General features: G+C 43.8%; 1 protein-coding gene across 4 annotated transcripts in view; it reads right to left on the minus strand.

Annotated features, from left to right (window-relative positions):
* The window catches only part of KATNIP (katanin interacting protein), a 235,219-nt gene that overhangs the window by 174,010 nt on the left and 48,044 nt on the right, over positions 1 to 13,165 (minus strand). For all 4 annotated transcript variants that reach the window (XR_008847228.1, XM_056536142.1, XM_056536141.1 and 1 more), the window contains 3 exons: positions 8,091 to 8,236; positions 6,191 to 6,267; positions 2,418 to 2,487 (listed from right to left, as the gene is read on the minus strand). Coding sequence is in view for 3 of the 4 variants with exons in the window: in XM_056536142.1 (XP_056392117.1) it covers positions 2,418 to 2,487; positions 6,191 to 6,267; positions 8,091 to 8,236 (293 nt within the window). In the remaining variant the exon portion in view is untranslated. The remainder of the gene's footprint in view (positions 1 to 2,417; positions 2,488 to 6,190; positions 6,268 to 8,090; positions 8,237 to 13,165) is intronic.

Genomic DNA, 13,165 nt, shown 5'->3' on the forward strand with positions numbered 1-13,165 from the left:
AATTTTCCTGCATGTAGTTATGATTTTTTTCCGAAGTACGACAATATCCAACCTATATAAGTAGGGTATCATTTTAACCGTATGGACCTACAGAATAATTTAAGGTGTTATTTTTACAGAAATATGCACCGCTTAGAAACGGAAGCCCCCAAAGTTTACAAAATAGCGTTTTATTCTTTGATTTTGTCGCATAATGATTTGTTTTCCCGTTTTGCCGTGAATTTTTGGGTAAAATGACTAATGTCACTGCAAAGTAGAATTGGTGACGCAAAAAATAAGCCATAATATGAATTTTTAGGTGGAAAATTGAAAGGGTTATGATTTTTAAAAGGTAAGAAGGAAAAAACGAAAGTGCAAAAACTGAAAAACCCTGTGTCATTAAGGGGTTAATGGAAGAATTAGGATTATATAGAATAAAATAAATTCTGCTGCCAAGCTGCTTATTTTGCACACATACAATGCTTTGTCATACACAGGGAAAGATGTGCAAAGTCCCTAATTTACAGTGCAGATACATGCATTTGCTCTCCATAGTAAACAGGACATGCTAAATTTGCACTGTATCTGCTATGGACTATGATGGCAACCACCTCTCAACAACCTGGAAATGGGACATTAAATGTAATGTACTTAAGATATGTGACCCAAGTGGAGTTAAGGGCTGTATATGAGGACTCAAACCGGGCAAGAATATTTACAACCCGCATCTCAGCTCCTTTTCACTCAAATGGGAGCTGGGCTGAGCTGAAGTAACCCAGCTGGGCCACTTCACAATAAGTCGTGCCATCTGCTTCGGACCCTGTTCATTATGTATATGCCAGAGCTACAGTTCTCTGAAACATCTGACCGGTGGGGGTGTCAGAACCTTGCTGATCAAACAATAATGGCCTATCCTGAGGAGAGGCCATGACTGTGAAAGTCCCTTAAAACCCCATCATTACAAATTCTCTAAATTAAGCACAGTATGGACTTCAGTATGCCATACACAGATATTTATTGATCGATCCCACCAATTGTTCCTGGGACTGGCTGGTAATCTAATATGTATTGGGGACAGCCCTATGGTCCATAATAACTGCTGTCAGGGAATATAAGGTTCTGACTCTTTTTTTAACAACTCAATCCTTTTCCTTCCCCCACTTTAACACTTTCCCCTGTTTGCTCTGTGAATCCACAACACCGTCCGTGCACAAAATATATGTCCAGAAATACTGGCAATCTGTCACTAAATGTTGATAGTCCTATGGTTTAGTGGGTGCTAGAGAGCAAAAACATATTCTAAGGGTATGTTCACACTACCAGCCGACAGCGGCGGTAGGACCGCGCGGCACTGCACCGTCACCATTGACAGCTATGCAGTGCTCGCGGACTTCTGCGCAAAGAATGAACATGTTCTTTCTTTGCGTGGAACAATTGTCCGCCACTGAAATTCCGCAGTGTGAACGGGTCTCGCGGAGACCCATTCACACTAATGTTAAGTGCACACTGCAGAATTCCGCGGGGAATTCCGTAGTGTGAACATACCCTAAGAGTTATGATGTAGATTTCTGTCACACCACATTTGTCCAGGCTTTTTATTACTGTGCTTGAATAGGACTCCAAACATTTCCCTATTTCAACTGCATCAAAGGACATCTGCAGCGTGATTAAGACTTATCCCCTATCCACAGGATAGGGGATAAGTGTTTGATCGCGGGGGGTCCGACCGCTGGGACCCCCTGTGATCTCCTGTACGGGGCCGCGGCTGTGCCGTGCAGGGGGCGTACCAGCCGCAGCATGACGTTGCAGCCGGCATGCCTCCTCCATACATCTCTATGGGAGAGGCGGGGAGGCAGCGTTCGTGCCTCCCCGCATCCTCCATAGAACTGTATGGGGACGGGGAGGAGACGGGGCGTCACCGTTGACCTCTAGGTCGACGCTACGTCACCATGAGCGCTAATGGCGGCGCCCAGTTAGGGAGATCGAGAGGGGTCCCAGCAGTCGGACCCCCCGCGATCAAACACTTATCCCCTATCTTGTAGATAGGGGATAAGTGTATATTGCGCTGCAGTTTTCCTTTAAAGGGGTTATCTGGCATTGTGCCCAGTCTGTCTGAAAAAATAAATAAAGCATCTACTTAACTACCCCACAGGCTCTGTTTTCATAGCGTCCAGTCTGAAGCTGCAGACAATATGTCACATTGACGCTCAGCCAATCACTGGTTGAGGCAGGACATTTCTGCGGCCATTGATTGGCTAAGCAGAAGCGGAGACTGGGTGCAGTGATAGCCGAGACAGGTGAGTGAGGAAGATAAGTATAGGCTTTTTTTTAATTTAATCATCAATTTTTTTAAATAATTTTTCCTGTATATTCCCAATTAATTCAGGGCATAAAATATGAACTGTTGCACTGCTTATCCAGTATTTTACATTACCTACCTTTGGATCACTCCTGGGGACAGGTTCCTTATCAATATTCTGGAGAACCTTCAACAATTTCTTCTGCTGGCTAAATAAGAGAAATACTTAATTAAACATCAAATAATGACTGACTTTTATCAATTATTTGCTCTTCTTTGATGCTAGCTGTGCAGAAATACTATTGTATTGTAAGTTGTTATAGAAAGGTATAAGTTAGATGTTAGATAAGATAAATTCTAATAATGGGACCAAATGAAGTTTAAGTTAAATTTAGGGGTTTTCTGAGATTAGAAAAAAAAAAAAAACTGAAAAGTACCTATATGTGTGAATGCTCAACAGGTGATGCCATCATAGAGGTAGTTACTTATGATTTTACTTATGCCCAACTCTGGGGTGCTCCTTGAATTTGATGGTACCAGAGCTTGCTGAGTCCTTTCCCCTCTTACAATTATTGTCTTAACTTACAGCTGCCTGCATGTCCCGCTATTACTGTGAGGTAGTGCTTTAAAGGGGTACTCTGGTGTCCAAGAGGAAGTTCCATTCATCTTGAATTTCCTTTCTGTCTGACCACAGTGCTCTCTGCTGACACCTCTGCCCACATCAGGAACTGTCCAAAGCAAGAGCAAATCCCCATAGCAAACCTCTCCTGCTCTAGACAGTTCCTGATATGGACAGAGGTGTCAGCAAAGCACTGTGGTCAGACTGAAACTAAATTAAAAAAGAAAAGAACTTCCTCTGTAGTATACAGCAACTGATAAGTAGTGGAAGGATTACGATTCTTAAATAGAAGTAATTTACATATCTGTGTAACTTTCTGGCACCAGTTGATTTAATTATTTACTACACATGCAACATCCTGCCAGGATAACATGTCAATACAGTAGCTGCAGGGTAGCATGGTTTGATTTTTTGTTTTAGCACCCCAAGCCCACCGCACTCCACATAACGTTAATAAGTGATGAAAGGAGTTATTTAGGAATAACACATAAGAGCTAATTTCTTCCAAAAACATCACCCCACAACTTGATTCCATTCATTTCAATGGAAAAGAGCTATAATACCACACTCAACTTGAGGACAGGTGTGGTGCTGTTTTTATTAGAAAACTGTTCAGTTTTTCTAATCCTGATTATTCCCTTTAATCTTTCTGAATGTAAACTATCTACACAGAATGTATAAAGATAGAAAACCCCTTTAACTGGAAATGTAAGTCCCCGAGTCTTTCCTCAGAGTGAATATTCCATTTAGTTGTCTCAGAATTATCTCTACTTCTTACGTGAGTAACAGATGCCATTAGAGTGTCCTCAGGGGCTATAGCTTGCCACAGACCATGAATGGCAAATAAACCTTCACTGTTGTGAATTTACATTCCATATCCAAGTGATGTAAACTGGCTAGAATGCATGTGGACTAGAAATGAGAAGAGTCTAAAGAAACAAATCCAGTCACACTCTAAAAACCTCTTCTAGGAATGAGAAACACTCTACTCTGATGGCCTTATAGTTAGGAAAATCGTAAACTATATTGCCCCTTAACATATACTGTTCAGTTTTCAATTTGCCTTGTAATTGCCAGGAACTTTAAAGGGGTATTCGGGCCAAATACATCTTATCCCCTATCCAAAAGATGTCTGATTACAGGGGGGCCCGCCGCTGGCACCCCCAACGATCTTTGTGCAGCACCCGCATTCTATGCTGGGCTGCATCTCCATTCTCGGACGGAAACCTCTTTGTTTCCGGGACTGGAGACCTGACATTACGCCACGCCCCCTTGTGACGTCACACCAACACACACCCCCGTACATGTCTATGGGAGGAGGCTTGACGGCCATTACGCCCCCTCCCATAGACATGAATGGAGGGGGTGTGGCATGACATCAGGAACATGGAAGCTCCAAGCTTCACAGCGGCGGGACTCCCACGACCAGACAGCTTATCCCCTATCCTTTGGAGGGGATAAGATGTATTTGGCTGGAATACCCCTTTAAAAAACGACTACCCTGACAGAAGGTATGCTGCACACTGGGAAGCGCTTTAATAGAGATGCTTTATGGAAGTAATAAAAAGAAAATAAAGGGAAGGTGGAGAAAAGTTCAGAGAAAGAGGATAGTTAATTTTGTAAATGTTGGGTAGAAAACAGCCTGCATTAAAGGGCTCCGGCTCTGCCATAGAGTTGTATTGAGGGGGCGTGTCGGCCACCGCTTTGTGCGGAGGTCGACACGCCCCTTTCCCGCGAGCTGTCGGGGCCCCGTACAGGAGATCGTGGGGGGCCCCAGCGGTCAGGACCCCCCGCGATCAGCAACTTATCCCCCAGCAGTCAGCAATCAGTGGTCCAGCAGTCCTCCTACTGCCAAACCTAGCCCCGTGAATCTGTGCCACGCCAACCTAAAGACACAGCACTGTGTCTAATGGGTGGCCCAGAGCCAGGGGGCTTGGTCTTGCAGTAATGGGACTGCCGGACCACAGTTTCACTTCCCTTATGGGCACTGATGTTGTGGTGGGAGTGGTCGCTGTCCAGCACTACATCATTTAAAATAGTGACCCACTCTGTGAAGTGACAAGTGAGCTTAAACAGTTTGATCAAAATGTATACTAACTACCTGATGTTAGTTGTAATTGTGGTGAGAAGAACATAAAGTGCAGATGTGCAGACATTTCTTTCTAAATTTGTGGTCTAAACTATTCCACTCCCCCTCCCAATGCTGTCCCTGCTTGATTGACAGTTAGGGTTCAGCTTTTTAGCATCCAGCACCGAGACCTGTTTCCAAATCTCATTTCTGCACTATGCATACAAACTGTACTCTGGTGCACAATTAGTAAACAGGGCTCGGCTTGCAGCTGAAAGTCAATCAAGCAGGGACAGGGATGGAAGGGGGAGTGAGGGGGCCTCCCAGTCCTCAGCATTTAAGTGGCTAATGAATGCCTCTTTGACACTTGGCACCAGAGAATAAAAGCATTTTTTCTACATTATGGAAGCACAGACAGATACATGAAAGGCACCATGTGTCTCCTTTACGTAACAGCTTTAATTTTAAGGGTAAACCCTTTAATAGAACTGTACTAGTGACTTCAACAGTACTCACCAAAGGGCTCCATAAACCCAAGATTGGGGAGTCAGTAATGACTAATATTAATTTAATGTCTCATCAGGGGGAGTTCTGTACCCATATTATGGTCTGAAAGTAGGCTGGTTTGGATCATTACACCCTTGGGCAATTGTGACTGTGAGTCATTATACACTGATATTAAAAAGATTTTATAGATGTATGTCAGATGACAGATCTTATGTAAAGGTATCAGAAAGTAGGGGACCATTTCTAAGTAAGATCAGTTATGGAGGTCTTCATTCTCCAGGGACTCTCCATCAATACCCACAAGTATTTGGAACAGTTTTGTACCTTCTTTTCAGGACACTGCAGACAATTCATCTCTTAAGCCATTTAAGAGAGCGGCAGTAGCTTTTGGTAATAACAGGAGAGTACTTTTACTAAACTATATTTAACACACTGCTACAATCTGAAATAACTTTGCAATTACCCTCATTCTTTTACCCAGAGCTCTTCTATTTTTCAGGAGTTTTACCGACAACGTGTTTTTACCCAGAGACTAAGTGAACATTGCTATGGGCTGCGAATGGGACAAGGCAGCCAACAGTATGAAAATTATATTTTTTGCAAGACCATTAAAATTACCCATACAGAAAAGGAAAATGTAGCTTCTTTCATATGATGGTAACTTTATGATAAATCATAAAAAAATCCAATTTTAGAAATAACATATTCCAGCTCCTACCTTAACTCCATAAGGTTGATACTTTTAATAGCTTCCGAGACGACTCCTTCTTTCTTCTCTTGTGAAGATGATGAAGACTGTTAAAACAGAAGAAACATGTTCTGCATTTACAAGTTCAGAATATGGATTTTTTTTATTTGCACCCACAAAAATGCTGATTCTAGTTACAATTTCCAACAGTATAAATTTATATATATAAAAAAAAAAACAACATGTGGCATCCTGACTATATCACCATCCTGCTTAGCCTTTCTTTGTTGCTATTATTAGTAATCATAATACAATACCAATGAACTAAAAGTGTGAGGAGTATATTTGAATCCTTCTCCAGGATTGCTTCTATTATATATAACTATATATATATATATATATATATATATATATATATATATATATATATATATATTATATCTCAATACTATAACACCTATAGAAGAGCTTGGGAACATTCTGGTCATTCTTAAGGATTGACAGTCAGCTAGAAGCCAAGCCCTGTTTCAAAATTTCGCACCTGCACTCTATTTGTACGCACAGAGCAAGAACGACATTTGGAGACTGAACCCCGACTGTCAATCAAGCAGGGACAGGGATGGAGTGGAAGCTGGGGGTGGAATGTCTCTTTGACACTTGGCACAAAAGAACTAAAGCATTTATAAAAGCACAAACAGATTTATGAAAAGTACCATGTGTCTCCTTATTCTAACAGTTCTCTGAGGCTATGTTCACACTGTGGAATTTCTGTGCTTACGCTAAGATTCCTTGCCAAGCTGGCAGTGGACCAACACACAGATTCCGGACCGAATTCAGAGTCCTATTCACTTCATTGGACTCTGCAGAGGTATTCTGCAAAAACTATAGACAGGTTCAATGTTTTTGCACAATCCAGAATGCAGAATTTCTGCAGCGGAAAATTTGCTGTGTGAATGGGACAGCGGAAATTCCATTCATCACCAAGTTAACTTCAAGTAGCAGAATTTCCGAGTTGAATTTTTCCTCAGGATATAGAAATTCTGCTGTGTGGACACAGCCTAACAGGGTCAGCAGTTTGGAACATGAATTGCAGCTGATAGATTTCCTTTAAAGACTACGGACACCTCAGCATTTTTGTTGGTGTACTGTATGTATTATATGAAATAAAAAATGTTTGCACTGGTTTTTAATAACACATGTTTACAGTTTTATTCTTCTTCAGCTTGCTTCCACTACAATACACTAAAAGCTGCTGGATTCAGTCTCCACACTTCCAACAGCTGGTTCCCTGTACCCTGCCATCTAATTTATAGTTATCCAAGATTTTTGTTCCAGGAAATAAATGCATTTGTGTTCTAGGAGAAGGGGACAGAGCATCTAGTTCAATAACATAAAAACACTGTGTCATTTAGAGTCTGCACCACTGAATTACCAAGAAATGGGCTCCCTTTTGAACAAAATACACACTTATTATGGACCTATAGAGTCTTATGCACTTGAGTGCACTAGAGTCTTGAGAACCCCTGAGTGCACAAAGACAGCTCAAAAGAACCATGGATGGAAAAACTGTAAACACATTTGTCATCAGTGTCATCTACACTACTGGGCAGATTATTTTTAAAAAGGCCTCTGAAAATTGAAAGAAGAAGTAACTGCTTACTAAGGGCAACTACTCCACTTTCCCTCTGAACAGATTTTAATAAATCTCCCCCATCAAGCCTATCCCAACAGGCAGTGTGGGTAATCCTGATGATAGATTCCCTTTAAGTGTAACCTTTCCTAATGTCCTCTGGGGCACAGGCTTCCAAAGATCTGGGCCCACTGTTGGTTGAATATTGATCTAGCTAATATATAGCTTTATGCCCTATTTTCAAAAGGAATTAATATAAATACTAAGAATAGCCCTAGAAATGGCTAAGATGGTTCTTACCCCGAGTCTGCTACTTGCTCTTGCCACAGCCTCATTCTCCAGTTGCATAGCATTTATAACCTGATATGCTGAATGGTCAGGGTCTTTACTTTCAGCAATGTGCTTTCTTGTTGCAGACAGGGGTCTCTCTTTCCGACTAGCAGGTCCTAACAAACACAAAATACAATCATTGTGGCGCAAAATTTTTTCCTGCAAATGTAACAATTCATTTTTGGTGAAACTCCACTTCTATGGCATATACGGGAAGGGCATTTACTCCATGGGAATTATCCTATTTAGTCCACGTTCTCCCTTCTGCTGCCTCTGGGGCATCAGTCAACAACTTGCTTAGGAAAGTGGTTCTCAACGTCGACTTATAGGAAACCATCAGGGGTTCTCCAGAACACAGCAACAGCAAGACCTGATTGCAGACGGGGTATTAAACTGTTCAGAGAAGCTTTAGTAATGGTATAAGAATAACGGGTTGAAAGTGGCCCTGTCATTATAAAAGTGTTTAAAGGAGTAGTCCAGTGGTGACCCAGTGGTGAACAACTTATCCCCTATCCTAAGAATAGGGGATAAGTTGCAGATCGCGGGGGGTCTGACCGCTGGGGCCCCCTGCGATCTCCTGTACGGCGCCCCGAGAGCCCGCGGGAAGGGGGCGTGTCGACCTCCGCACGAAGCGGCGGCCGACACGCCCCAACAATACAACTCTATGGCAGAGCCGAAGCGCTGCCTTCGGCAATCTCCGGCTCTGCCATTGAGATGTATTGAGGGGGCGTGTCGGCCGCCGCTTCGTGCGGGGGTAGACACCCGCTATCTGGCCGGAGAGCCTGGCCCCCGTACAGAGAGATCGCAGGGGGCCCCAGCGGTCGGACCCCCCGCGATCTCAAACTTATCCCCTATCCTTAGGATAGGGGATAAGTTTTTCACCACTGGACTACCCCTTTAAGGACTTCACCCTTCCAGCAGCCAGTGATCTTAGTCTCGCTGCACGAGACATGCTCCATAGACTTATGGAGTTTGTCTTGTGCAATAACATGGAGATCACAGGAAGTAAAGTGCTCAGCTGCATGCTTCCCCCAGGTATATCTAGAGATCAGTGGGGGTCTGAACACTCATACCCTGACTCATTAAAACTTTTTACATCTCCTGGCAACAGGTTAAAAGTTTTCTTTAATAATAAGAAAATCCTGCATGTTACCGTATTTTTCGCCGTATAAGACGCACGTTTTCTTCCTTAAAACTGGGGGGGGAAAAGTTGGTGCGTCTTATACGGCGAATACACACCTATCGCGGCGGTCCCTGCGGGCATCAACGGCCGGGACCCGCGGCTAATACAGGACATCACAGATCGCGGTGATGCCCTGTATTAACCCTTCAGACACGGCGATGAAAGCTGACCGACGTGTCAGAAGGCAAAGTGACACTAACCCGGCTGCTCAGTCAGGCTGTTTGGGAACGCCGTGGTGAAATTGCGGCGTCCCGAACAGCTTACAGGACACCGGGAGGGACCTTACCTGCCTCCTCGGTGTCTGCTCCGTGCCGGGATCCCCTGCATGGCCAGCGCTCTCCTTCGACGTCATCACGTGGTCGCGCACACCGTCCCGTCATCCAATAGGAGCGACGTGCGTAGCGACGTGATGACGGCGACGAAGACGTCCGGAGCGTCGGGGACACCATGGGGACGCAGCGACAACGATGGAGCGACATCCAGGGCAGCGGTGACATTCTCGTGCATAATAACTATACAGTGACCCCTCGACCTACGATGGCCCCGACATACTATAATTTCCACATGCGATGGCCTCTCAGAGGCCATCGCATGTTGAAGGCAGCATCAACATACAATGCTTTTGTATGTCGGGGCCATCGCATAAACGGCTAACCGGCAGCGCAGACTGCTTCAACTGCCGCCGGATAGCCGTTAACGGTGCCCCGTGCTGACGATCACTTACTTGTCCTAGGGGCTCCGGCACGTACTCTTCGGGATCCTCTGCATTTTCGGCGCTCTCCATCGTCGTCATCACGTTGCTGCGCACGCCGTCCCCTCATCCAATAGGAGCGGCGTGCGTAGCGACGTGATGACGGCGACGGAGAGCGTGGATCCCGGGGAAGAAGACATCCGGAGCGTCGGGGATACCACGGGGACGCGATGGAGCGACATCCAGGGCAGCGGTGACGGGTCCGGAGCGGCAGGGACACGAGAGTACTACCTCCTATACAGTGGTCTTCAACCTGTGGACCTCCAGATGTTGCAAAACTACAACTCCCAGCATGCCCGGACAGCCGTTGGCTGTCCGGGCATGCTGGGAGTTGTAGTTTTGCAACATCTGGAGGTCCGCAGGTTGAAGATCACTGTTGGGTTCAGAATATTTTTTCTCTAGATTTTGCACCTTTAAAATTGGGTGCGTCTTATATGCCGGTGCGTCCTATAGGGCGAAAAATACGGTAGATAGCACAACATTCAGCATAAGAAGGATTCCGCACAACATTCAGCATAAGAAGGATTCCTTACGCAGATGCCAGCAGTTCAGGACAAAGTTAATCAGTAATAATGCGTTGGAGGAAACCTTAAGACAGAACCATGGATATCTCTGCAGCAGGCTTACTCTCAGCAAAGCTACATTTTAACCTCTTAAGGACCCAGCCATTTTACACCTTAGGACCCGGCCATTTTTTGAACATCTGACCACTGTCACTTTAAACATTAATAACTCTGGAATGCTTTTAGTTATCAATCTGATTCCGAGATTGTTTTTTCGTGACATATTCTACTTTAACATAGTGGTAAAAAAAATTTGTAACTTGCATCCTTTCTTGGGGAAAAATTTGAAAATTTTATGAAAAATTTGAAAATTTTGCATTTTTCTAACTTTGAAGCTCTCTGTTTGTAAGGAAAATGGATATTCAAAATATTTAAACATTTTTTTCACATATACAATATGTCTACTTTATGTTTGCATCATAAAATTGACAAGTTTTTACTTTTGGAAGACACCAGAGGGCTTCAAAGTTCAGCAGCAATTTTCCAATTTTTCACAAAATTTCCAAACTCACTATTTTTCAGGGACCAGTTCAGGTTTGAAGTGGATTTGAAGGGTCTTCATCTTAGAAATACCCCACAAATGACCCCATTATAAAAACTGCACCCCCCAAAGTATACAAAATGATATTCGGTCAGCCTTTTAACCCTTTACGTGTTTCACAGGAATAGCAGGAAAGTGAAGGAGAAAATTCACAATCTTCATTTTTTACACTTGCATGTTCTTGTAGACCCAATTTTTGAATTTTTACAAGGGGTAAAAGGAGAAAATGTATACTTGTATTTGTAGCCCAATTTATCTCGAGTAAGGACATACCTCATATGTCTATGTAAAGTGTTCGGTGGGCGCAGTAGAGGGCTCAGAACCGAAGGAGTGACAAGGGGATTTTGGAGTACGTTTTTCTGAAATGGTTTTTGGGGGGCATGTTGCATTTAGGAAGCCCCTATGGTGCCAGGACAGCAAAAAATACCCACATGGCATACCATTTTGGAAACAAGACCCCTTGAGGAACGTAACAAGGAATAAAGTGAGCCTTAATACCCCACATGTGTTTCACGACTTTTGCATATGTAAAAAAATAAAATAAAATTTCACTAAAATGTGTGATTCCCCCCAAATTTCACATTTTTGCAAGGGTTAATAGCAGAAAATACCCCCCAAAATTTGTAACCCCATCTCTTCTGAGTATGGAGGTACCCCATAAGTTGACCTGAAGTGCACTACGGGCGAACTACAATGCTCAGAAGAGAAGGAGTCATATTTGGCTTTTTGAGAGCAAATTTTGCTCGGGGGCATGTCCCATATAGGAAGCCCCTATGGTGCCAGGACAGCAAAAAATACCCACATGGCATACCATTTTGGAAACTAGACCCCTTGAGGAACGTAACAAGGAATAAAGTGAGCCTTAATACCACACACGGGTTTCACGACTTTTGCATACGTAAAAAAAAAAAATAATTTTTCATTAATATGGGTGTTTCCCCCCAAATTTCACATTTTTGCAAGGGTTAATAGCAAAAAATACCCCCCAAAATTTGAAACCCCATCTCTTCTGAGTATGGAGGTACCCCATAAGTTGACCTGAAGTGCACTACGAGCGAACTACAATGCTCAGAAGAGAAGGAGTCATATTTGGCTTTTTGAGAGCAAATTTTGCTCGGGGGGCACTTTGCATTTAGGAAGCCCCAATGGTGCCAGGACAGCAAAATAACCCCCACATGGCATACCATTTTGGAAACTAGACCCCTTGAGGAAGGTAACAAGGGGTACAGTGAGCATTTACCCCCCACTGGTGTCTGTCAGATCTTTGGAACAGTGGTCTGTACAACATTTTTAATTTGCACAGCCCACTGTTCCAAAGATCCGTCAGACACCAGTGGGGGGTAAATTCTCACTGCACCCCTCATTACATTCCGTGAGGGGTGTAGTTTCCGAAATGGGGTCACATGTGGGGTTTAGTTTTTTTTGCGTTTGTCAAAACCGCTGTAACAATCAGCCACCCCTGTGCAAATCACCTCAAATGTACATGGCGCACTCTCCCTTCTGGGCCTTGTTGTGCGCCCCCAGAGCACTTTGCGCTCACATATGGGGTATCTCCGTAGTCGGGAGAAATTGCGTTACAAATTTTGGGGGGCTTTTTTCCCCTTTACCTCTTGTCAAAATGAAAAGTATAGGGCAACACCAGCATGTTAGTGTAAAAAATTTATTTTTTTACACTAACATGCTGGTGTAGACCCCAACTTCACCTTTTCATAAGGGGTTAAAGGAGAAAAAGACCCCCAAAATTTGTTAGGCAATTTCTCCCGAGTACGGCGATACCCCATATGTGACCCTAAACTGTTGCCTTGAAATACGACAGGGCTCCAAAGTGAGAGCGCCATGCGCATTTGAGGCCTGAATTAGGGATTTGCATAGGGGTGGACATAGGGGTATTCTATGCCAGTGATTCCCAAACAGGGTGCCTTCAGCTGTTGCAAAACTCCCAGCATGCTTGGACAGTCAACGGCTGTCCGGCAATACTGGGAGTTGTTGTTTTGCAACAGCTGGAGG

This window comes from Hyla sarda, chromosome 8, assembly GCF_029499605.1.
Source record: "Hyla sarda isolate aHylSar1 chromosome 8, aHylSar1.hap1, whole genome shotgun sequence".
Classification (NCBI taxonomy): domain Eukaryota; kingdom Metazoa; phylum Chordata; class Amphibia; order Anura; family Hylidae; genus Hyla; species Hyla sarda.